The sequence below is a fragment of the Aptenodytes forsteri genome, unplaced genomic scaffold (genome assembly GCF_000699145.1).
Source record: "Aptenodytes forsteri isolate BGI_AS27 unplaced genomic scaffold, ASM69914v1 Scaffold264, whole genome shotgun sequence".
Taxonomy (NCBI): domain Eukaryota; kingdom Metazoa; phylum Chordata; class Aves; order Sphenisciformes; family Spheniscidae; genus Aptenodytes; species Aptenodytes forsteri.
This window is the reverse complement of record NW_008795936.1, coordinates 2,305,976-2,333,581: the sequence shown is the minus strand read 5'-3', so window position 1 is coordinate 2,333,581 and position 27,606 is coordinate 2,305,976. Positions and strand designations below refer to the sequence as shown.

The 27,606-nt window shown below is 39.0% G+C and overlaps 1 protein-coding gene across 1 annotated transcript in view; it reads left to right on the top strand.

Moving 5' to 3' along the window:
- The window catches only part of SPAG16 (sperm associated antigen 16), a 435,834-nt gene that overhangs the window by 315,681 nt on the left and 92,547 nt on the right, over positions 1-27,606 (top strand). Inside the window, 1 exon segment of the mRNA XM_009285141.1 lies at positions 3,108-3,234. Within this exon segment, the coding sequence (XP_009283416.1) occupies positions 3,108-3,234 (127 nt within the window).

The following is a 27,606-nucleotide window of genomic DNA, read 5'->3' as shown; positions in this document are numbered from 1 at the left end:
GAGATCTGCTTACCTTTGTATTTCTTAAGCATCTGTGGTGGAAATGGGAGAAAATAAATGTGGCAGAGAATAGGATGGCAAGATTGAAAGAGGATGGGGCATGGATCTTCTCTTGCGGTGTGTCAGCTACTGTAGCAAAATTAATTCATAGAAGGAAGAACCTGTGGTAAAAGTAGATCAGATTGTTTTCCTCATAATTATGCAACTAGTAACGATCCCTTAATCTGGGCCAGTGGGAAGGTCAAAGTCAGCTCTACAGTTGCAGTCACTTTGTGGCAGGGACTGTCTCTGATCAATGTTTGCATAATATTTATTTCAGTGAAGCATTCTTGGTGCTATTATGATCTATTAGCTGAACGATGCTGTTACTTAAGGAGAAATGTCATATTGAAAATCCATGGACACAACTGTTGACGATGTAAGAAGGAGTCACAGAGCACCCACTGGAGTGTCTTCTGTAACTGCACCGGGTGGGTTATGTGCAGTCTTACCCAGATGGGCTGTCCCTTGATCTAGTTCAAAATTGCTGAGTTAGTTACCAAAGCTGTAATTAAGGAGCATTTCTTGAACTGCAGTGAACTGAAGTATATTGGACATATACAAAACAAGTTTGAAGACAGGCATATTCTAAACCATAACAAAACCAACCCCAAAAAGGTATTATTTACTAAAATGCCTCTATGGATGGAAAAAATCAGAAGTAAAATGCAAGAATATGTCAAAGTCATATTAAAGGTTATGAAATAATGGGTATAAGGGATACCAGTGATTTCCTGAGTGGACTGTTGATAATGTTGGACATAATCTTTGCAGAAGAAAGTGAAAAGAGAGAGGACGGTGAGGTGTGGAGAGCTGGTCCAGAAGCTGAGTACTTACACTGAGGAATGGAGGGATCTTTCTACATGCACATACTCATTTCCTCTTCCCTTTACTGGCATGATAGATAATGACCTAAGGAAAGGAGACATCCCACTTGATCATGCATGTCCCACCCTCCCACTTTGTAGTTGCTGCTGTGTGCCAGCTTCGCTGAAACCTCTGCTCAGCGGAGATAAGCATCTTTAACCTCTCTGGAAGTCAGGTTACGGGGATCTCAGAATGGGCTTCCAAAACTGGTGATCACTTTTGCAAGAGTTGCTTTATAAAAATCAGTGATAGCTACATTCATAGTTAATCCAGACTCCATACTATCTTAAAAGTGTGGGGAGGAGAGAAGAAAGAACTTCAGCTGTTTAGCCCAGAAAATAGCATCTGAGGGGAGATATGAATGATACTGTAAGTGAAGTGCATCAGGGACAGGGAAGAAGGGAGGAGTATTTCTGCAGAAAACCCCTTGTATTTAACCTAAAGGATATAGATTGCATGTGAACAAGTACTTTTAAACTCTCGCTTTATACTTAATGTGCTGAAAGATTTATAAATGCAAGAACAGGCAGGTTCTAGATCAGCAGCAGGGGGTGGATGGGGGAACTGCTGCTAATCTGGAATTCAGTACTTTTATCAAGGCAAGCGTATGAAAGCATTGCTTGTATTAGTAGGAGGCTGGATTTGACAACTCTTCCAGTCTCATATCCATGATGATGCTTTTTTTTTTCCCATACAAAATTTGCATTATTGAGATCCAGTTCAAGCCATGCCACAATTTGGAGTGTAGCTGTGTTGTTTGGGGGTTTTTGTTATTTGTTTCCTGAACGGCCTGCTTGACCTTGTCGTTTGTATAGGCTGAACTTCATGAAAGGAGCCAGATGAAATGAAAGAGAATTAGGTGGGTACAGCTGGCGAGACAGTTAAACAAATAGCTTTTCCATAATGCTTGGCACCACTATGTTGAGGTGTGATGTAGTTACGGTTACTGAGCTTTTTTGCAAAACAGAGACTGCTGAGAGCTTACGCATTGCCGGCTGAATTCTCCAAGCAATGATTACTTTGTTTCTCGGTGTTACTCTGTATTAGTCCCTGTTACAAGCCAGAATGGAGTTTTGACATTTTAGGTCTCCTCCAAATGAATCTAAAGACTTCATTATACTTATACCATGAGAGTGTTTCGCAGGCCATTACTTTCTACTTGAGAAGGCAATGGATATTTTCAGATCTTAATTCCTCTATTTGATGGATAACTCTACACATTTTCTTGCAGGTATTATTTACATGAAAGATGTAAAAATTAACTGAATATAAAAAAGTCATGGATGCAGCATCTGACCCAAGTTTTACCTGATTCTCAGTTCCGTACCGTTGTGATTCTCCTTCAAAACAATATCCTTTAATCTAATTTTACACTCTTGCGTAAATTGGAAAAGACATTGACTTTGATAACTCTGAGTGCATACCAGCTGAGCTGGTTTGAGGATTTTGAATCTATCTTTAGGAGGTTAAAATGAAAAGTAAATGTTTCTATATTGGTAGCTAGGGGTTTTGTTCTGTTATGGTGGCAGGAATTAGCTAAACAAAGTTATGTTTGGGCATCCTTTACCCTGCCTTCTTTGATTTTTACATTTGTTCATATGTTATGCATACAAAATACTTCTGCCACTTTTTTAGTTGTGGTTTGGTTTTTTTTTTCCTAAAACAATATTGAAGAGAGGCATGGGGGACATGGTCCTGCTATCTTTCCTTGCATAGATAGTCCCCACATGCTTCTGACTTACTGAAATGATTGAGATTGTCCTTAGCATGGCTATTAATGAATGTACAGCAATGAAGGAGCGTATGTTCTGCTCTAATCTTATGCTTCACATTGAAAACATGAGTAGACAAATGAAAAATCAGGGCTAAGGGGCCATTCCTCTGTCTCTGTGAGAAGAAAAGGTGTAATCACAAATCATGTTCTTAGGGGACACTGGTATCAGAATTCAAAATAACCTATTTTCTCTTTTTTACTTAGTTTCTCCTGGACTGTTCTCTTTAAAAGTCATATTGTACCGTTGCTGTTCAAGTCAACATAGTTGTTAAGAGGCTGTGATAACCTCACATATAATAACTTACATTTATTTAAATACATACAGTTACTATGTCTGGCATCAATGAGTATCCAGCCCTGTGCCATATGCTTTCTTCTTTGCAAAAGTACAGAAGCAATGCCCTTATTTTGTTTCCAACATTGAGAGGGTGATACGATTGCTTCCTGTGACTCCTCTGGTGTGATGAAGGTCTGGGACATTCGGAAGTCAGTCCCCATTTTATCCATAGATGCAGGCCCACATCCTGCCAACCAGGTCGTCTTTGATTGCTCTGGTAGGATTCTAAAACAACTTTTTCTATCTAGGATGTGTTTTATTTTTAAATCTCTCTAATCTCTCTCTGGTTCTGAAGCCAGATAGCATGTGCAAAACAGCATAGATGTGTAAATTCTAAAGAACAGATGCCTGATTGTACCAATGATCAATACACTTGTTTCCTACTGACTAGATTGGCAAATTGGACTAATGGTCCACTTATATAAAATGAAAAATGTGCAATAACAAAAAGTGCAATTAATTACAAAAATATTACATAAAATACAGAAATGATCACGGGGTAAAATACTTCATGAGATTACCTATGTTCTAGTGAAGTTTATTCTCCATTACTGTTTGTTCTTTTATTTGCTAATTCTGTAGTTGCATTTCAAAACCAATCTTACTAAGTCCTTTTATTATTGCTTCAGAACTTCATTGTGTTGACAGGACTGCTCACTATGCACAAAGAATTGAAGTAACCAGTTATTTTTCATCATCAACCATGTATTACCATGTCAGCAGTATTGTGAGTGAACGTGCATTTTCATTTGAAGAGGGGCTGTTGTAAAATGTTTGGGGTTTTTTGTTTGTTTTGAAACCAATATTAATCTTCAATTCCAAAGCGTGGACAAGCATTCACGTTGCAGCACAAAATTAGATCCTAGCTTAGGAAATCATTCTTACTCAAAGGTAGTGCAATATGATATAATATAATACAATAATATATAATGTAATATAGGTATATTGAAAAATATGTATGCATTTGCATTATTTGTTAAGTGCATAAAGTATAATGTTTCAACAGAATATGAGAGACAATTAAGGAATCATTTAAACAAGAATAATAGTATGATTTTTTGTCATAATGACCCACATACTGTGAAACACATAATATCAATATATTGAGTCACTTGACAGAAAACTTTGCCATCAGATTCTATAGTATTTGTATAGTGGTTTCACAGATCTCCCTGCTGTACCATTAAATAAGGTATTTTCCTTTCCAAGGGAAAAAAAATACATTGACACTGTCCATTTTTGACAGCTTCCTAAAGACAAATTTAACCACTATTCTATTTATGTGTGTAATTTGGAATAAAAGCTCTTTTTTTTTCTTCAGGAGGATTTGAAGAAGTTTTGCATTTGTGTTTCTGAAGCATAATGTTGGGTCATTTGCAAAGGAATCACATCCCTGAAAAATGCAGTAGCAATGTTTCTAGGCAGATAGGAACTTTACAGTAGAAAGGTTATCAGCTTCAGGTAATCTAAATGGGCAAATTTTTCCATCATTTGGATAAAATCCAAAATTTTCTCTGCAGGAGTAACCACACAACAGAGATATCAAATTGGGATGGCTGATCACGATGAGGCATAATGCAACAGGATGCAATCACACCTTGCTAAAGATAGGAAAATATCTAGCTAGAAGAGACTATTGCAATGCCTGTTGTTTGAAGAGAGATAGTGCCTACGTCACCTAACTAGGGACAGAGGGCGAGGCATACCAGGCACTATCCACACACACAGACTGAAAAGGCAATGCCTATTCTGAATAGGTACCTTGTAGAAATACAAGCATACTAATATCTATTTGTTATGGAGCAGTATTTAACTTACTTGATGAGTGGCTGGAAGGAACGCATTTTCTACACTGCATCCGCGGGGAATGATGCGGTATTGTTTAGCAAACCTGGCCTTGCTTGGGTGCAGCTGGTTTGGTTACTGCTAGCAATGCCGTGTGGGACCCAGTCTGAGGTGAATATCTCTGGGACCCTGGGTTTGTGGATGTTTAATTCACACTGACACCATGTTGTCATAGCTTTTTTTTTTGCTAATACTGGAGTTGCCAAGCTAGCTAAACCAGAGTTAGCCTGAGTAATCCTAAAATGGCCCTTGATGCATCAGTGAGAGAGGCTGAATGTTGTGCTTGTCTGCAACATCAGAGGGCTAAATAAAACGATCCAGCAAGTTCCTGCATTGTTTGTCTAAACAGTAATTCATGGATTTGGTCAGTCTAAACTATTCAGTCAATCATTTGAGTGGAGTTAACAAAAAAAAAATAACCAGGTTGAAATAAGTCAAACAGCCAGAATACTCCAAAAATAAATGGTGATGGAAGAATATATCCTATGTTTAACTAACAGCCTGTTGGGCATGGGACATCTGTCTCATTTGGGACCTCTGCCTGTGGAGAAGTTTGGGTGGATCTTTCTGACCTTGTCAAAGCATGTCTTAATTTCCAGTTGTATCCCTCAGTCTCTCCTGGTGATGTTATACCTCCTAGTGTAAAATACTTGACTGCATTAATAGTCACAGACACTGGAAACAAATTGTTCAGCATCTTACAGGTGGATTTAATTACTAGATTAGAGAGCCATGGTTGAGCAGTTTTTTTCTTCTGTCCAGTAATTATTTAAATTATACCTAATAATGATAGAAGGGGTTTATGAAAAGTTTGGTAGTATCAGGAAATGAGATTGAGGTCAGAGATAGTAAGTCCCCAACTAATGGAAGATTTTTGTTTGTTTTTCCTTTGTATTGTTTTCAAGTAATTATCATTGCAAATGCAATGTAGACAAACACATCTTACCTTTTGTTTTTAAGTGGCACTATCTTTTGTCCTATGACATGCACTGGATGGGAGTTGCTTAACAAAGAGCTAGTACCAAGAATGAGTTTGTAAGTTGCTGGGATTCTCCTGATGGCGTTATTGGGGACAGTCCTTGCTAACTCTAGTGATCCGAATGCTATTCATGGCATAAATGCTTGACCATAAAGCCATTTTCTGCTTTATCAGAGCCATACTCAGATCTTAAATAAGTTAATGAAAAAAGTTGTGTAGAAATCTTTCTGGTTTAGCTACACTCTGCCTTAGCTTTTCTTTAGCTCGGCTTAGAGGTGGCCTTTTCGATATGGCATACTTGTGAATGAGGAGAAATTAATTACATTATTAATTACCATTGCACTTTATGTGGATTTTCTTCTTTCCCCCAGTCTTTCTGAAACTAGCTCACGGTCTTGCAATGAGAGGTGGTGATGGAGCTGGCTGGGACTCAGCCCACTGGGGACAATTATCTTCAATATTATGCTTAATATCAGAAATACAAAGGAACATGTCCTTTGAATTCTGCGTGCTGTGAATGGTCTCAGAGAGGGGACCAGTTGTGGTTGCCGTGCAAGATGGGCCACAATGTAACTGATTTTTAAACTAAATTTACTTTTATTTTTTCATATGAAAGTTAACCAGCATCTCCATGTGCTTATGTTCTTGTGTAGCATTCACGAATCCCTTAAACACCCTCTTGTCATCACCTTTTGTGTTTCCAGTTGCTGTTCAGAAAATGTACTTAACAATTAATCACAACACAGCATTGCATATGTAAGAGTTAGAGAAGCTGTAGAGGATCCTACTTTATATGCTACGACATATTTATTTATTATCATAACGTATTAAAACAAACAAACCAAACAAACCCCGCAGCAACAGTCCAAAACCAGTAGCAGTTACAATAAGGCCAAGGGAAAGCAAACAATATTTGGAAAAATATACTGCTATATTTTGAGATCTGGAGATACAGTGAGGTGTTATCATTGAACCTGCTTCCATGCAAGCTGGGCAGTGTTGCTCTCAGCATTGAAGAGGTGTGAAGGGTATGTGATTCTTCTGCCAGAGCATGAATAAATAGCCTTACAATGCCTCTGAACATCTCAATGGGCAATATGTACCTATTTTATTTAGAGGGGGAGTGTATTAAAAGAATGTGAAGGTTGTAGATTAATGTGAAAGTTGAGAAATGCCAGGATCAAGATTACCTTGTGATAGAAGTGGTTCATTTTAGGAGATAGGAATTCTGGGGGTACAGGAGACACATTGTTTTAGGAAGTGACTGTCAAACAAATGGTGCCACTGTCAACCATGGTGGGGTCAGGGTAACTGCTCGGTGTTGCTATCCAAAAGCAAGCTTAATTTGTTTAATTACACATCACATGGCATTACCCAAGACCAGTACCACAAAACAGCCATTAGTTCAATGGGTGACAATTGTTTGCTGTTCGGTCTGGAGTTGGTTTTGGTGTTAAATAGTGGTCTAAAGAATTTCTTTCTCTATATTACCCACCCTTTACTGAATACAGAATTATTGACGGGATTTTCTGGGATGCGATTGCTGAAGCATTTTCAATATTTACACTTGACATTATTTGGGCCATTACTGATAACATTAAAGCCACAGGCGATCCACACAGGCCTCATGAGGGATGGAGGCATGGAGATTAAACCTCAGATTGTTAGAATTTCTGCTGATATTGAGTCTTCAGGTAAAGTTCCAGAATTACAGTTTTCAGATTCCTTACCTGGTAACAATTTCTGTGCTAGAACAGAACTGGTAGAAACAGTCCTTGTAAGTGGAGGGGAAAAGCTCAGAGGTATAAGTTGTATTTTTAAATTCATATGTGCCCAGTTGAGTATATATTCTATTTCTCAAAGGAAACATAAATAATATTGATTTCTTTTATGGCAGTCTCATTTATTTAGAGATTTGATCTTGCAGTGAGATGCCCACTCAATTTTCTCTTTGATTTCCTCAATTTCGTTTGGTATATTGGCTGCAAAGACAAGCTGGTATTGAGGTGCCAGGTGTCTGTCTTTTCTCCTTCTTTCCTTCACATTTTTGGTTAATTGATACCACTTAAGTGGCACTGAGTAGATAAAGCTTCATCTTGGCAGGGTGGGGAATTTTTCTAGGATGGAAGAAGCTCTCATTTGCTGGGAAGCGGTATAGTGGATTTTGCAATTGGCGGCTGGATGTGGGGAGAGCAGGGGATGCACCTGCACCTCTCAGATCTCAGGAGGGGACTGTGTCCAGGTATCAAGAGAACCGGAACAGGACAAGATCTTGACTCTATCTCACTTTTTCTGCAGTTTCTGAAGCTTGATTGTTGTATTTGTCTCCCTCTTGCTTACAGTTAAAGTCATGCTTGATGGGAGAAAAATCCTCTAGTGCAGAATTTACCACAGTAATCTTTTTAGCAGCATCTGATTTTGTCCGTATAGTGCAATTATGTGCTGACATTAATGTGTGTTTTTCCCTATGACCCCCATTTCTGACTAAAAAGCTTTTTTCATTACAACACTTTATTGCTCTGTGTTCTTTAATCTCCAAGGCAGATTACTTGATAACGTCAATTGATTCCTTAGGGTGCTTTTCCCCTTGCGGTTCAATGCCCGAGTCCCTGCCTCAATTCTGACTATGTGTATGCTGTCACAGGCAATACAGTCTCGACTTGGGAAATTTTTACTTAATTTAAGTTATTGCCAATTAACGCAAACTTCTGATCATTGATTCTGGGTATTGAGAAGAAAGAAAACATGAAGAATTAAACAAGTGCTTAAGTAAATGCTTTTCCTCCCCCTTTCCCAGTCTCAGCTTAAGCCAAACATCCCTCCTCCACACTTCCTACTCTCTGCTTGCCTTGTTTTTGCTGCGGGCTGTGCTCCATCATCCCAATTCCTTTGGTGCAGCAACGGGTGATGAGGGAGGTTGGGGTTGTGTGTATAATGGCTTCTGTCTGCCGCTCCTCCTTCCTTACTGCTCTTCCTCCACTGCTCCAGGCTGTCACTGCTTCACTGTAGGTCACCCACGGGCCACAGCTGTCCCTGCCCCGATATGGGTGTATATCCATGCATGGACCGATGGGGCACTCATGTAAATTAATTGGGGGCTTATGTTATTTAATATTGTTAATTTAATTATGTCAATTAATTGAGTGTCAATGCATAAACTGATTGGGCACACATGCATGAACTGATGGGGCATTCATGCATAAGATAATTGGGCACTCATGCATGAACTAATTGGGTGCTTGTGCATGCATTAATTAGGCACTCATGTATGAATGTAGTAAACTCTGCAAATTGATGCCCAATATGCAAAGAGAGCTTGATATATAGATAGACCGAAATAGAGATAGGTATAATTCTTTGGATTTGTCCTGGCACTTGTTTTTTTACACAGGACTCAGACAACTCCCAATTCTGGTTATTAATCAGTTTGGACTTGCTACAGTGCTATAGCTCCACCTAACAGGGTGGCAAAGTCATCAAGCCGTGTTTTTAGAACACATCTTTCCAATTCCTTTGAAATATTTGCTCTTCACTTAGAAAATTGAGACTAGTTCTTCCTTATTTTGCTGCCTGCTTTGCTTTTCATTCAGGCTTTTCTCATGTCTATTTGAAAAGCATAAGCTACAATCTTGTACATCACTCATTCCCTCTTCTTTCTCCCATCATGAATTGCTTAATGTCTGTCCCATCAGAACCCTTTTGTGCATTATGGGTTCAGCACTGCAAGATCTGTGTGTTTTCCCTGCATCCTTACACACCCTTTACTATACAAACTAAGGATTCATATGTTCTTTTTCCTTTAAATATAATTGAGCCAAATTCTTAGAAGTTTTGCTTGATGAGCACAAATGCAGCCACCCGCATCTCCTAGTTCTCCACTCTTTATTTGGTGATCAGCATTTTTAGTTTGTCTTCACTTTCTTGGCTTCAGCTTGTCTCTAAGTGCTGTGTCAGTGCTCTGTGTCTGAGCACTGTTCTTGTGCGTGCCTCCTCTGCCAGGCCAGCGCAGGGGACACTTCTGCAGAAACTGGGCCAAGTAGCAATCAGTCACGAAAAACTATTCTTCCTTCCTTCCAAAATGGGATAGGGCTAAATGCCAAAGTCAGGCCTTTTAGTTTACACTGGCAAGTTGCAAGCAGTGGTAGGTCTCCATTTCTCCTTTGTCTCGTCCATTTCTCTCTTTCTCTTTTTCTTGTTACTCCAAACTTGAGTATCCCTTTATAAAACTTTTCATAACAAAGGAACCATCAATCAACAATCAGCAAGGATTACAGGGAGAATGAAAGACAATTTTAAAGTCTGTGATATGTGTTTGTTCCATGTCTGAATGTGCATCCCTACTTTAAACTGATCTGTGGAAAATAAACTTTCAGGTCTGCCATTTGTTGACCAAGCTGTTTTTATTCAAGCAAAAGATTTTCAAAAATTATACCTTGGATAGAGGGAATGTTGGTGAGCTGGTTCACCTCACCCACACTAGTAGAAAGGTTTTGTGCTTTGTCCTTCAAGCTGAAATCCCTGCTTTGGCAGAGCTTTGCAATAGGCAAATGCTATTGCCCCAAGTGTGTGCTCTTAGACAATGCACCAATATTGATGTTTTGTCCTTAGGTAGCCTGCCCAGCCTGCGTGTTTGAACTGATGAATCCATTAGTGGACTCCCTGGAGAGATTCCCGTGTGGTCTGAGTTGGTTTACACAGCCCATGACCTATTTTCTAGTCCTGATCATGCTGCTTAGTCTTGGAAGTCAGATCGGCAATACGTCCATGTCAGCCCTCTTCCTCTGAGGAATGCTTACATCTGTTGACCATTCTTAATTATTCCTGTGGTCAGCATGGGAGTAAAAGGATGTGCTGGAAGACTACATTATTCAACAATAATTCCTTGTCTTATAATTCTCACTTCTCCCCTCAGTGCTGCTGTATTTCATTTCTCTCATTCTCAACATTTGTTTTCCTGACCATAAAATTCTCTAATTTGGAGGCAGTGGGTAGATTGGAACTTACGCAAATATGAGCTGATTGACAGATCATTTTGTCTCCTTGTTCCATGGGGGCATGAAACTATCACTCTCCTTATTTCTGACTGTTGCAGTTTTTCAAAAGGGAAAAGTTGGCATTGATTTTTTTCCCCTTTGTTGATCAGGAGAAGAGTTGTGCCATGCAGTATTTCTGTTGTGTCATGACCGTTTTTCAATATGAGCAAACTCCACAATATTTAAATATGCTAGAAAGAAAAGAAAAGGGATTCTTAAGATGTATGACTTTATTTTCAGTACACACATAATTTAAAATGTACGAAATATTTCTCCTTTGGAAAGGAAAGGGAGGTGGCTTGGAAACTCCTTGTCTTACATTTTTTGCCCTAGTTGCAAGACAGTATTTTGTCTCTGGCTGTGTTTTCTTTGCTGAGCTAATGAGGGTGGGGACTGTGTACTACTGCAGGCAATTGCTTTGAGCGCTGAGCACTTTGAAGAGATTAGCCCCATTGATATTCCCTTCATCTTTGTTAGAGAGGAATGCTTCCTTCCCTGGAGTGCAAGAAGATAGACAGCTATTTAATAGAGCCAGCCTTTTTCAAGTAGATACTGTAGTACTAAATATTCCCATCTCACTTGCCTGCATATACCCAGCATAAAAACAATGTTCTGGCAGCCGGGGTTGTGCTTCATTAGAGCAATATATTGACCTGTTAAGAGTTTTTTTGAGGACCCCAGGTTGAATGGATTATTATCTGACTGGTTAAATGTTATTCTTCAAGGAGAAGCAACAGTTTCAGCTGTTCAGGCAGTCAGCCAAAACATGGTGATGAGCAAATTGTTTGTTCCAGAAGTAAATGAAGGGAATGTCCGCATGATTTTTGCCATCCTTGCATTAAACTAACAGAAGCTGAAAACTGGAGCTTTATGCATCCCAAGTGGGGCATAACCGATCAAAATTTTGATTCTCCAGCAGCTATCCACAAACTGAATTAAAATGGTTTGCAACAGGTTGGGTTTTTTCTAATCCCATTTAAACTAGGCACAAGTCTTAATAATGTATTCAACATCTCATCTCTAGCATTTACTGCTTTTGTAAATTTACTAGGTCCATGTGTTCTATTTCGTATTTATTGTTTATATGAATTCCAGATTACAGAGTGCTGCAATTAGCAAATTCCCGCTTTGAATGTATTTACAGTGATTGAATGAGAACTCCTTTCTTTCACTCAAACTGCACAGCTCCATCTCAAGCCTGGCTTAGATACAAGAGCTTCATCTCCTGATTAACTTATTCCTGCAGACAGTCAGAGAGTAAGGACCTCTGAAGGTCATCACAGCCTTTCTTCCATGAAAGCTCCTCTTAAATATTGACAGCTATCCAGGTCTTGTGTTTTGAGTAAAGCATCTGTATTGTATGTAATGAAATGAATCCATACTGCATTCATCATTCATATCCTGTAATAAAAGAAAGGGATTTTTGAAGTAAGGTATTATATTGATCTAGTATTTGTGTGTACTTTCTAGGTGTTAAACATGCAAGATAGAACAGCCGTGACATTCTCCGCCAAGGACTGGATAGGTCAGGGAATCTGTAAGGGGACAGCGATTTGCATCTTTGACACTGTTGAAATTAAATGCATTTTCATCACTAACCAAGAGTCATTAGTTAGCTAGTAGCTTTGTGGACCGGTCCAGAATTTTGTTGGGAGTGTAGAACATATGCTTATGAAAAGAAATTGGGTGGTTTGTTCAAGGGAAGCAAATACTTAGAGAGGAGACAGAGTCCATTGGGATTGGATGCTTTGGAGAAAAAAGTAATCCTTGTGACAACCTCAGTAACTCAAGTATGTTGTTTCAAACTTATGGATAATTTAGGTAATCTGGTCTATTTACCCACCATTCTTTTCCCTTTCAAGACGCAAAGTCCGTATTTTGAGTGAAAACTTTGAAATGAAATGTCAGATGCTTTTGTGTAAAAAAATCTTTAAAACAATCTGTAAACAGTATTTAACTTTCCACTTTTTTGGGGGTAAAAACTATGCCAGTCTATGCTGAGTTTAAATAACACACTTTCAGTAACTCAAAACCTACTTTTTTATCAAACTTGCTATTTTTCCAATATTCATTTTTAAAAGTAACTGAACTCTAAAAGAAAATTATTCACCTCTGGATACCTGTATTGTGATTACCAAGAAAGTTTTGATTCCTTGAACAGCTCTTCCACTTGGTAAATGAAATATATTCATGAGCTAGTTCTTTTGAGAGCTTGGAAAGTGGCATCTCTTTTCAAGAAAGAGATCATCTTTAAATTAAAAGTATGCTGTCCTTAGCATACTTTTTTTATTTTTATTTTATTGACAAATTTTCACAGGAACTAAAATGCGTAATCATCAATAGAAAGTGATCCATGGGGCTATGCAAAATAAATTGATTAACAATATAATCTCCATACAGATGTCCTAGGAGTGCTTGTTATTTTTTATGAATCAGTCTGGGAGTCTTGCTTGCATTTCATGGGCCAGGTGGAAAAAGGTGAGTGAGACAAAGTTCAGGGCATCTCTGCAGTTATTCTGTTGCTGCTAGCAGTCAGAACTGGCTGAAATGGTGGTCTAATGTACATGGAAAGGCATCGTGTTTGCTGAAAAGGGAAAATGTGCCAGAAATTTGCTCCTACTACAGTATCTGCCAAGCCTCTTTTTGTCAAGCCTGCATGCCAACAAAACAAACCCATTGGCTTGAAATGAATTTGAGGCCTGAGACAAAATCCCCTTTGTCATGAAAACATGATTTTCATTTCTTTGTTTTTAATGCTGTTCCACTACTAAGAAAATCATGATTTAGATGCCTTTGAGGCATTTAACTTATGCTTATGCAGAACTATTCCTCAGAGAAAATTGGATGCAATTTTAGGATTAGATAACTGACCTAGGAGAGAGAGAGTGCAAAACTTGCATATCCACGTTTCCCAGATGGATATTCACTAGGAAGCCTTCAAACTGCTCATAAATATTGCCTGTCCTTTTGTAAAGGCTCACACCAGCAAGCACATGGTCATTTCCTGGGCAGAAAAACATTTCTTGTACTGAGACTTTTGGGCAACAAAATAAAGTATTTTAATTCCCTTTCTTTTTATGTGGCAAAATAGTATCCATGATGGTGAATGGGAAAATAAGGAAGAAAATAAATTCTATAAACAGCTTTCAAAACCTGACTTGGATATTTGAACTGTTTGTTCATTTTTGTTTTTTCCTCTGGAAAGAACTTTATTTCTTTGCCTGTATTTCAACTTGTGAAAATACCTTTAATGTAGAGCTGTTATATCTCTGAGTAACACATGCTCTTGAGGAGTAGGGTAAAATCTACTTACCTGTAGTCTTTCCTCTCTAAATTAAATTGAGTGAAAAAAGGAAATATCTTAGTTAATCCTTCCCCGCCCCCCCCCGCCCCCCTCCTAGAATAAAGCAAGAGGGAGTGGTAGTGATGACGGAGAGTTCTTTAATGTTGGGTTCATGTCAAACATCATTCCCCTTTTCACGTTTTATATTGTAAATGAATATGCGTGGAATACCTCAGTGATCCTGCCTGGAAACACAGAAGAGCAAAAACTGAGTGTTTCTGGGTCATAGCAAAGGTCTGTTTTGCCAATATCCCACCTCTGGCAGTGGGCAGGAGGCGATGCTTAGGGAAAATAGATAAAACCAGAGGGAGTAAACACTGAGGTTTCTCTGTTACTCTTCTCCAATGCCCTGTGGATTAGGACCTCCCAGAGCTGGGGACCTTATGCACTTTGTCTGGTGTTCATGGATCTCTCCTCTGTTAAACTTGTCTGATCTTTTGTTTTGGAACTTCTTTATATTTCAGCTTCCAACAGATCCCGTAGCAATGATAACTTCCCTAACTTTGCTTTAAATCTCTTAATGCTACATTCTGATTCTCATACTGTGGGAATTATTGAGTAATTATTCCTTGTTCAACCTTTTCATGCTGACACATCTTCCCCTACTCTCTTTGCAGAGCTGAAGAATCCGTGCCTATTTAATCTCCCAGATATATAAGCCGTTCCTCATCTTTCTTCATTTGTTGCCCTTCTGTAAATCTTATTTCAGGTACATTCTTTTAGAAAAGGAGGAGAGGGACGAGGCCTGTATGATCTGTTTAAGATGTGCTTAAATCATGGTTTTAAATTGAGGCCTAATGAGGTTTCCTGGTTTTGTTCTCTAGCTTTTTTTTCCCCCACAATAAATCTTGACATTATATCAAGCTGATGTTTTCAAAGAAGTATCCACAGTGGCTACGAGATCTCTCTCCTGAATGACAAAGGATACTTTACAGTCCGTTGTTGGATTTGTATAATTAAAGATATTTTTGTTAATTTGAATCATTTTGTGTTTCTCAGAATTCAGTTTCATCTGCCACTTTATCATTTAATCCAGTAGCATCCTGATATTCTTCAATGAGTCTATGAAATGTGCTGTCGTCTTGAAAAACATTAATAATTTTACACTATCAGTGAATGCCACCTCAATATTCACCTTCCCACCCTTTAAAAAAATATTTATTAATGTGCTGACTAGCACAGGTCCCAGAATAGATGTCACATTCTTCTGGTAATCTGCTCCTGTATTTTCCTGACTTTGTCCTATTGGAAAGCTGCCTTTTTTTTTTTTTTTTTTTTTAATGCTTTTCCCCCTCCCAACTTTGGTTGTTAAAAACTTTTGGGAATTCGACTGCCTTATGTCAGTCAGGTCACCCTTACTCCTATGCTTCTCAGCACCATCAAAGAACTGGAGCAGATTTCTGATCTGTGGTTTCCTGCTATAAAAGCTACAGTAACTCTTCACTATGGTGTTACGTTTCTCCATGCATCAACTAAATCCATTCCTTATTATACAATTGAGTTTATTAGACCTGTAAAGAAATCAAATGAACCAGTTGACAGTTTCTCAAGCTCTTTTCAGAAGTTGCTGTAATGTTTGCCACCTTCCATTCCTCTGTTCCTTGGACCAGGTTAAGCAATAGGTCTTGTACTTTAGTAATAATTTCAGTTAATTTCATATTTAAGGTTTTATAAAACTCCTGTTTGAATACTCTCTGATTATGGCAAATATTAAATCACTTTATTCTAAGACTCTGGACTGCTGTTCCCTGTTAAAACAACAAAACAGCCTGAGCAGGGTATGTCTCAGGAGTAACAAAACCAGCCAGCTCTCTGCATAGTTCTGCTTGCTGGTGTGATTGAAGCTGGTTGGATACAGTTAAAATAATGCATAGGTGACTTTGAAATTCATCACAGAGGATTTAGGCTATTGGTACATGGGGCACCTAGGTTTCTTTGCATGACCTCATCTTTAAAGGAATGGATCACTAGTGTCAGCAATTCCTTCAACCAAAGACATCTGTCTATATAATATAAGGTCTTTTGGTTTCTCAGCTGGATGTGCATCTGAAGTTGGGTGGTAACATTAAAGTTGGATGTTAAGATCAAGAGTTAAATTGTTAACACTGTCCTTGGAGTACAGAACTCATTGAATTTGAGAATTTCGTTGTGCGTTCCATAAAAAAGCAGAACTTAAAACATAGTCTGTTAAATTCATTGCCTTCCCTGGCTTCCTTGCCAGAACCGTAGTAGTAGTTGGTAACAGCCTTTTATTCAGGATGATCCCTTTCTGTATTCCAGACTGCAGTCACAGCTGTCTACTTAAAACTCTAATATACAATTATGTGTATTTGGCTAAACAGGTCTTTCCTTACATCAGTGGAATTTTGTGTCTGGGTTTTTATTTTTATTATGTATTCTTTTTCCTTCAATTTCATACACTAGGCAGTCGGCCTGAATGACATTGGGAATGTCTCTGATAGTATAATGGGCATTTATAATTAATGATTAATATTTTAGTTGTGCTTGCAAGCTAAGTTTAGGCACTGGCAAAATAAAGAGTTGCCTAGAGTCATTGGCTGATGGACCAGCAAAACAATGGGCTTCATTTAAGCAGATGAACCCTCTGAATCACACTATAGGGAGGACAGATCTGTGCCAGTGCTGGCCTCGCGCAGTTCTGTGGCAGAGGGGGCTCCTCCACCTTGTTCCCTGAGCAGCTCCAAATGCCAGGACTGAGTGAACTCCCTGGATTTAGAAACACATGGCCTTCCCATTACAGTTTCTACATCTGATGCGAAGCATTTGAGTCTGCGACCGCTGAGCCTTATGATGCAGGTATTGTGATTGATGTAACGTTCTTGTAATTTTTAATTATGAAATAACACATTTATTATATATTTTTCTTAATATATTTGCATAAATTAGTAGACAACTCTGATGCTTGATAGGACATTGCGGGAATGGTAACACAAAATCAAGGAAAACAAGGTTATTGAATACAATGAACACTTCCCTGGTATCAGAACAAAACATAGGGAAAGAAAACAGGAAAGGAAATCAATAAGGAGAACTAACCCCACAGAAATTATTAAACATTACCTGACTCAGAACCCTCCAGCGAAAGAAAAAAAAGATGCTCTCCTGAAATATCGCCTGAAGTGTTAACTGGTAGATAGATCTGAAGTTTGGAGAGAAGACTAACATTGTCTGCTGGGAAGTGCTGAGCATCCCCATGGCACCTTGTGCAGCAGGTTCTCTGTGGCAAGCTAGGACTTAGTGGAGCAAGGTAGAGGGCATCTTGAGTCTCAGTATTGGTCCTTTCAAGGGACGAGTATTCTGAGCCTCAGACCTCCATAGAGGATTTCTTCTTGATTTCTGTCATACTGATACAACATGCTCTGGGTTGCTGTTACTATAGTCCAACCCAACCAGCTTCAGCCAGCTTCTGTCTAGCAGGCATGATACTGTCTTTCCAGGACATTTTCTGAGACATTGTAGGAGACCCAACTAAGAAGATACTGTCTGAATGCTGCAGCAGGCTGCTCTGTTTGTTAGTGGTTCATTAGGTCAGACATCTCAGCTCTGTGATGTTTTTCAAACACAGCTTCACTGGGAGTCCCAGTTCAAATTTCCTCTCTGCGTGCATGCTGCTGGCCTGAGGGCTCTTGGGGCTACCTGCTTCAAACTCTTACACTAACCAGGGACTCTGCTACATATTTTATAATAATTACTTTTCATTGCTCATTTGTTTTCTGTTATTATTTTCCTTTTACTGCTATAAAAGCTCTTCTGTTCTTATATCTGATGTTCACTTCTGTGATTTGTCCTGATGTTCTCTGCGATTATAAGTTTTAGTAGTACTGTAGTGAATGTCTAAATAATTCAGTGGATTGGATCCAAAATGACACAAACTGGGTTACTCAACAGATGAGAGCACAATCACACCCATTAACATAGAGCTGACATTCACCTTATGTACAAGTACGTGCAGATTACAGTCCTTTGGCTCTGTACAGTTTTGCTCTTAATGTACATATTCACAGTCTGTTTGGGCTTTTTAGAATGATGTACCAAGGGCTGGACAAGGAAGTTTTATTACCAGAAATTACCCCGTTAGGTGTGTGAAGCTGGTTTTTGTGTAAAGATGTGGCAGAGTGACCATTAGGATCTTGCCATCATAAAATGGTAGATACCATGCTCCCAGTCAAATTACTAGCCTGGCTCTATCAGCTGCTCTATAAGTACTGGTGTACCATGTATGCATGTATTTGAAGTGTGCTGCACCGGACTTCTCGCTAGTGTTACCTGAATCGTTCTTTCCTTAGAATTCGTGGAGGAGAGGTGAGAACCGTACCCCAGTACAGCCTGGCCATCATCATGGAAACACAACGCTTGTCGGTACATCCTCTCCGGAAGAGGAACACCTGCAATAGTTATTGTACAGAACATACGTGCAGTGTAGCCCAGTGAAAGTGGATTCAAGTATTTCCTTTCTTCGGTTGTACTAGACCAACAAAAGTAAAAACACCTTTATATGCTCAGTGATTTAAAAGCAGCAAACACACCTCAGCCCATCTACCACCACATACATAATCGGTTTTGGTATTTCTAAGGAAAACAAATACTTCCAAAGTAGCTATTGTGAACAGATGGACTAACATTCATAAAACAGACAGTTCCCTTTGTAAGTGGTTTGTTTGAATAAAATGTATTGTTTCCATTGAGATTTAAACTACAATTTGCTTAAATTATTTTTATATTTGGCCATTATATTGCAAGCATATGAAATGGGCAAAATGTTAAGAATAATTAAGCAGAGTGGTCCTGAATACTCTGGTGAGTCTTAAAAATCATATATAAAAGAAAGCAGCTATCTGTGGAGCTGCCAATTCTGCTTATAGAAGCCCATCTGTTTACATCTACACCTGTTCCCTAAAGAAGAATACGCCTTATGTGAAGAGTTCCCACCAGATCCCTCAGACATTTTATCATTCAAGAATGTTCTTCCCGTTTGTTCTCTCTCTTTCCTTTATAAGAAACTATAGAATTAATGTTTTCGGTGCTCTCTTAGAACATTTACAACACACGTACTGGACTTACCATATAAAATTAAATGAGTTTGTTCTCTTCTGATTCCATAATGAATAAAAATGGTTGCAAACCATTTACATATACCTTTGACTCACAGTGGCTTATAGCGTTGCCTTCTATTTATTTCTCCCCTTCCACTTCTTTATTCTCATCTTGAATCCCTCAGACCACCTCTTGTTAAACCTAAGAGATAGGTTATTTTATATCTAATTGATCATGTAGAAAGGCTGTTTGCTGTTTACATGGTATCTGGTCAGTGACAGATTATAAAACTTCTTTTAAAAAAAGAAAAAGGTATTCAAGAGCTCCAAACTTTGTGTTTCCCTGTATCCTCCAGTTCTAGTAGTTCTGCAAATGTACAGCTAATATTTTACTGCTGAGAAGCAGCAGATGTACATTCCCTGGCTTATGTTCCATCCTCAGAACTACTTCAACAACAAAATTACCTGAATAATATCAGATATAAGCATGTGGACTTTTTTGATGTTTTTATTAAATCCTAGTATCAAAGTGGATTTATCCACTCTCAAAGATAAGATGGGGGGAGGCCAGCTTTTGAAGATCATTTGAATTTCTTTCTTTTGGTGGCCTAATCTTCTTCCTACTCTTTTGAACTTCTGTAAATTGTTTTAGGATTCTTAGAACAACAAAAAAATCTCTAAGAGTTCTAACTTCTGATTTAATTATCAAAGTGTAAATTCTTTATATAAACTTTAGTGACACAGCAAATACAAAATAAAATGAGGTCAAGTCAAAAAAGGAGCAAATTCAATTAGCCCCTGCAAAGAAATCTTGACTTGATTTCGAGTTTTGAATTACAGATTTAGAATAAGTGTGGGTTTATTTCTCACCAGCTTCTGTGGAACTGAAGTACGTTAATTCATCTCACTTCTAACAGTAAGTTCCCAACCAATTTTAGTGGTTCAGGTGCTTGGAAGGCTGTTAACTCAGATGTGCTTCTCTCTTCCCAGGTAGGTAATTCCATTCTGACCACCAAAATATTCCTTATATTTTGGGCTTCTCAGCTGCTGAGGGCAGGAAGTGCAGCACTATGCTCTGCCCATGTTTTATTCAGAGGGGTGTATTTCGGGAAGACCTGATAGTTCTTTGCTGCCAGCTGCAGCACTTTGAATCATGCCCTGTCCGCTTCAGCATGCCTCCGCAGGAGTCCAGCAGCCTGCCCGCACCAACGCGGTTGGGTTAACTTAGGTCAGATAGAGCAATGTGTTGCACTGATTAATTAATGCTTTTGCACAATTGAAGTTGTCTAGAAGCAAATGCAGTTCCTAGCGAAATTCCTTTTGCTTTGGTGAGAAGTGAATGAAGCACACAGATGAAGTTCATATTAGTAGTAAGTTGTAGCTCTAAAGTATCTGTTATTGCTATTCAGTTTTATTAGCGTTCTCTTAACATCAGCTTTCTCTTGAAATGTCTGTCTTCTGTCCCATGCTTTCTGCTTGCTGAGGGCCTGCTGCTACTCATTTGTGGGTCTGGGTGCAGGTCGGTCCTGCTTGACCAGCCTGATCTCCTTCTATGCCCAGGTGACCCGCCTAGTGGATGAGGGAAAGGCTGTGGATGTGGTCTACCTGGACTTCAGCAAGGCATTTGACACCGTCTCCCACAGCATTCTCCTAGAGAAGCTGGCGGCTCACGGCTTAGACAGGTGTACTCTGCGCTGGGTCAAAAACTGGCTGGACGGCCGGGCCCAGAGACTTGTGGTGAATGGAGTTACATCCAGTTGGCGGCCGGTCACGAGCGGTGTTCCCCAGGGCTCAGTACTGGGGCCGGTCTTGTTTAATATCTTTATTGATGATCTGGATGAGGGGATTGAGTGCACCCTCAGTAAGTTTGCAGACGACACCAAGCTGGGTGGGAGTGTTGATCTGCTCGAGGGTAGGAAGGCTCTGCAGAGGGACCTGGACAGGCTGGATCGATGGGCCCAGGCCAACTGTATGAGGTTCAACAAGGACAAGTGCCAGGTCCTGCACTTCGGCCACAACAACCCCATGCAGCGCTACAGGCTTGGGGAAGAGTGGCTGGAAAGCTGCCCAGCAGAGAAGGCCCTGGGGGTGTTGGTCGACAGCCGGCTGAACATGAGCCGGCAGTGTGCCCAGGCGGCCAAGAAGGCCAATGGCATCCTGGCCTGTATCAGAAATAGTGTGGCCAGCAGGAGTAGGGAAGTGATCGTGCCCCTGTACTTGGCACTGGTGAGGCCGCACCTCGAATACTGTGTTCAGTTTTGGGCCCCTCACTACAAGAAGGACGTTGAGGTGCTGGAGCGTGTCCAGAGAAGGGCAACGAGGCTGGTGAGGGGTCTGGAGAACAAGTCTTATGAGGAGCGGCTGAGGGAACTGGGACTGTTTAGCCTGGAGAAAAGGAGGCTGAGGGGAGACCTCATCGCTCTCTACAACTACCTGAAAGGAGGTTGTAGCGAGGTGGGTGTTGGTCTTTTCTCCGAAGTAACAAGCGATAGGACGAGAGGAAATGGCCTCAAGTTGCGCCAGGGGAGGTTTAGATTGGATGTAAGGAAAAATGTCTTTACTGAAAGAGTGGTGAAACATTGGAACAGGCTGCCCAGGGAAGTGGGTGAGTCCCCATCCCTGGAGGTATTTAAAAGACGTGTAGATGAGGCGCTTAGGGACATGGTTTAGTGGGCATGGTGGGGTTGGGGTGATGGTTGGACTCGATGATCTTAGAGGGCTTTTCCAACCTCAATGATTCTATGATTCTATGATTCTATGATATATATCTCATGAGGAGAAAGGGGGCTCTGGCATCCTTTCCCAGCATACTCACATTTATACTCCTCAGCCTTTCCTAGCAGAGATTGTCCATGAACTTCCATTCTTTACTGCCAAGGTGATACTAGGGTTTCTGCATCACTTGTGAGGAAAAACTTTTTACCTCATATTTGTTCTCTCTGTTGTAAACAGTGAGTAGCTGTGTTTTAGGTAAGTAAATTATTCCATGGTAACCTGTTTGTGCCCTTGGATGCCTTAGAGACAGATGGAAATAGCAAGGGCAGTGCCCTCTTGACAGGGAATGGCTAAAGGCAGGTTACAGGATACGTTCATGGTGTCATCTCTTTGTAAGTGCTGGGGTAGGATGTAGTGTGCAAAGGACCTATCATCTGACATTTTTGTGGGGTTTGATATTTGTGCGGAAGATGAAGTGGACTGGTGGACCGATTGATTCTCAAACTGAAAACCTTCTTGGGATTGGGGGTGTTAATACATTTTTTTTCCATGAAGGGCAAAAAAAAAGATTAGGCAGAAGTAGATCAGATATTTAAGACCAGTGAGGTTGTAGACATTTAAGTCTGTACCTAGGGGTTGTATCTAGGGGCTCTTCCCTGCAGTGGAGACAGCAAACCTTAGCCAGTGTGGATTAATGCTTGGTTTCTTCATGCTAACAGCAGCACGCTGAAGGGCTTTTGCTGGTGCTTGAAGCAGCTGGCCTTGATTCCCCTGACTGCACTGGTGCACCTTTTCATGGAGATCTTCTTGGTTGTACATAAAGTGGGCTATGTGTTGCTGTTTCATGGATGTGGTACTTGAGAGTGTGCAGATGACATCTGAATCATGGGAAGAAGATAATTTAGAAAAATGAACAGCGCACAGACTACCCTGGGCTTTTTTCCTCAGTAACCCACAAGAACTGAATTTCCATCTGACTGTATTGGAGTTATCATAGTGTTAGGAGGTGCTGTTTGAGCTGTTCATTGACTAATTTTTTTTTACTGTGCTAACTTTTCCTTTAGTAGGTATTTCTCATAAACAGCATTCATCTCTTTTTTGCTTTGTCTATTGTAACAATGTCTTTTCTAGATAGACTTTAAATAGATGTCTTTTTGTATGTAGATAGATGTATCTTTTTAGGAATCTGGATATAGTATTCTTCAACTGTTTAGCTGTAACAAAATACTTTTCCCAACGCATCCAGTGATTCCAGCAGTCCAAAGCAGGGATTAAAGGAGAGGTTTATATTTAAGAATAGATCACAGCTAAAGAAATTTAGAGTGTTATGGGATTCTCGGTCGAGGCCTTTGAAGATATTGTCTAAAACACTTTTTAACTACTTGGCTCTATCAGCTACGGAGGAGTTATCATCTACTATTTCCAAACAGTTAGCAGATAAAGTCTTAAAGGCTTGGAGTAATCCCAATTGTATGGTGAGTCAATTTATGGGAAAAATATCTCTTGAATCAGTAGTTAAAACTTTATTACAGATGGCTCAGATATTGGGCTTGATTTATTCTTTATATCTTCTGTAGTGACATGAGTGAATTGTCTACAGAAAGGCCGCATCATACTTACTACAGAATAAAGGGCAAATAGCAAAGGTAGTTGCTTCTTCATGGGCCCAAATCAGTTCTTCCATTTTCAGTAGAATGGAGAATGCAGAAATAAAATGAGATTCTTTTTAGGTTGTTGTAACAAGTTAACAACACCTTTGTTTACACTTAGGATGGTGCTTGAAGGTAGTTTATATAAATCTCTTTTATACATACCAAAGAAAGTTGTTTCACCTGATGATAGTATTTGATTTGATTTTACGCCTCCCTAAAACTATCAGGCATTAATTTAAATAATGCAAGGCAAAGAGAAGGAAGATCTTAATTATTTTAGTTTGGTTATATCTTATCAAATTTGCTTAGAACTGAAAATTTCTTGCACTTTTGGAAACTGCAAGCCTTTCTTTTACTGTGAGACACCTGAATATTTGCACTAGATATATCTCAAGGAAAAAAAAAAAACATATTTTCAAAAAATTTCTTAAAATCATATATAAAAAATATATATCCTACAGCCGTCATCATTTTTTTCACACTTCTGTGAGGAGAATGCATGGCAGTCTATGCAGAATTCTTCTGAGAACACGTACTCTGTTTTAAATTAAAATGAAGAATGTACTGGATTATAAGTGGGCTGCAGTGTTTTATTTCTGATTTTATTTTCGTGGTCCATGTAATACAGGCCATAGTTTAGGATTATATTTGTTGAAGGACAGTCTTGATTTCAAAGTTTTAGGTAATAGTGAAAGATTAATGAAAAAATCATAACTGAGAAAATTCTTACCATCCATACTTTACATATTTGAAAGAAGATGAAATTTGTAAAATATTGAATTAGAACTGGTTAAAATAGTTCTCTTGTGCACACATTGCATAAATGAGAAGTATTGCAGAAATAATTTGTTGAAGTCTTTTCCAGTTTCTCTTGACATTTGATAGCGTTCTCTTGACTTTTGGATTGCTAAGATGGGGATCCTTGGATCAAATCCATTCTCTATCTTGACCTTTTAGAAATATCTGTGCTTTAAAGTTCTGAATATCATATGTTGCAAAGGAACGTTGGAAAAAAAAAACACTGGGCAATTATGGAGAAATCTACCCAGTATGTAAGCTGCTTCTCAAACCCAGCTACTTGTGATTGACTCATGAGCTGATGCATGAACGTGTGTAAGTGATACAATTGTTTAACCTGTTGTATTTTTAGAAAGGAAGTGATTGAATGGCATAATGCGACATTAGTGCCCATATCAGTTAATAAAATAAATGCGATGCTATTATTCATGGTATTTTAAGAATAAAAATCATTGACATTGTATGCATAAAATAGACGCGAATAATGGCAGAACCTATTAGGCTCTAACTTCAAAAATATCCAGCAATTATGCAACTTAAATTAGCAATCTTAACTTACCCATATATTTACATATTAATGGTCCTAAGTGGTAATTGTAATCGTCTCTCATAATTGCTTCCTTTGACCCTCATTTTTCAAATAAGAAATATGAAATACTATTAAGTAACATTAATAGTAGAAAATTAATTTAAGGCAATATATCATCAATTAGCAAACCCTTAACACATCTCACTATTTTCACCTGATGCTTACTTGAAGAAAAAAAATTATTTTATGTATGTCTGAATTAGAGGATATCATCTTGTGCACGTATGGCAGAAATGAGAAATAAAGTATATTAGATGTCCTGGCCTGGATCCAGTAAAGCATCAAAATTCCTGTTGACTTCTCTAGACTATTCACATGTGGCTGATCAAGGGCAAAGAGCTCTGCAACATATGGGGTCCAGGCCAGTGCCAGCATCTGACTGGGAAAGACTACACTTTTGACAGGGCTTATCTTTACGCCTGGGCTCATTTTCTGGTTTTTATGCAACTAAATGTTCTCGCAAGTAAGCAAGAACTTCCTTCAGATAATTAATGCATCTAGTTTATCTTTACACCATACCTTACATAATGATTCTCCTGATTCATTCTCCTTCGTGGGGAATGACATACCCACGGCTGTTCTGCATTATAGATCAAGATTAGAAAGCAGCATTTGCATCTGGCCAATAGGTCTTTAGTCATCAAATCGACAAATGGAGCTAATGTAGAATAATAATGTGTGAAGTTGCTTCCAAGTGCTGAAGACTAAAATACATTTTACACAGTGTGCTGCGCTTGTAAGAAAAAAAAAATTACAAAAGCCATTAAAAACTAAATGCCTCTTATTTGTCATGTCAGTGAGGCTATGATCATCTGTTACAGGACATTTATGATTTTTTGGACTGCAAATGTTACTGTTGTCCATAAAAGCGAGAATGATTTTTGTTACTTCCTTAAATGCCAGCCATGTAAATAATGTCTCTCTTTTTTACCCCTTTTTCAAAGGCCACGTTTTCAAGTATTTTAGTGTTCTTTGAAAAGCACTTACACTGTGAGAATTTGTTAATGTTAGTAACATTATTAAGTTGCCAACTATGGAACATACTATAAGGATAGTTTGAAGAAAATAGGTATGATTTTTTACCCCTTTTTATATGAATTTCCCCTGGTTATCCATGTAAATGTTAGATTGGGGTTTTTTTGGCTCTGTGAGGTGTGTGGTTGATAGAATAGTAAGTGTAACCTGGAAATACTTTGACAGAAGCTTCAAATCTTCATGCTTGCAGGTTTTAAAGATGAGTTATGAATCAGAACAGTTTGAGATCTGGCGTCAATAACAGGCTAACTTGGTAGAGTTTCAAGGTGTAATTAAAAAATTTCTGTGTGAGAATTAGCTTCTCCATAGCCTGATTGCTGAGCTGAGGATGCTATGCTCTCCTGCACTGCAAGTGTGTAAAAGCCCATCCGCTGCTCCATAAACGTTGTCCTTGTGAGCTATTTAGTTTCTCAGTTCTATTTGTAGGAGGATTTTGTTTTTCCTCTGATGGATGCTAATTAATTCAGATTCCATTGTCCTTTGAAAAATCTCAGAATCCTGTTTATCGCTAAGATTTAAACTGGCTGTAATCAACAGATTGATTGGTGAAAAGAATATCGGGTAGCAAGATTAGTACAACATAATGAGCCAACGTACTGCTGCTACCACCATGAATGATGTCAATGTGCAGAGAATATATTAAAGGGAGCAAAGACTTCCATTATTTTGGAGCATGTTAGATCAAGTAACATCTCCAAAATTACAGCCACTGGATAGAAAGTTGATGAAAACCGGAGGCAGACTAAGGAAGTTTGCTATTGGCTTTTACCTTTATATGCAGATCTAGCAGCCAAAATGAATTACAGTGATACATTGAAATAGCTCTGGGATACATGACTAGCAGAAGAATGGTGTAACTGTCAGTGCAAGGCTTTGCAACATTATTCATAGGGACTTAGAGGCAATTAACCTGACTTCACTCAGCTGAGTTTTCAGGAAGGAAATAAACAGCATAACTTCAGAACGAGAGTTTCTGATTTTTTTTTTATATTGCATATTCACCGTAGAAAGTATTTGCACATTAAAGATAGCTGTAAAACATTAAATTAGGCAAATAAGCCTTATACATTGGAAAAAATTGAAAGTAAATTTAGCCTACCAAGTCCAATTTGAATTTATTTTCATATTTTAAAGTGGTTTAATGGTCATGATCAATAGTTACATTTTTGTAGTTTAGCTAGCTCAGTTCTTTTAACCAGCATGAACTTGATTCTTTCAGAGAACAAAACTTTTCTTCATTCAGGTGTGAGGTGTACTCTAAGCAGGACAAAGCTGAGGACTCTGAGCCAGCCCCGCAGGGGTAAAGCTGAGAAAGGCTTTTTCATTATAAAGACTCCAGCTGACTGCTTTTCCCCACAGTCTTGACTCCAGTATACAGGCTGGCACAACTGCAGGTTAAGGGTTAGTAAAATGAACCTTTATGAAGCAATTCACCATAGCACTGTCGTTTCATGTAGAGGTTTTGTTTGTCTGTCCATGCACGCCGGTGGTTAGGGCAGCACAGTTAATCTTAAGATAGAGTATGACGTGCTTGTGCAGGAGAGAG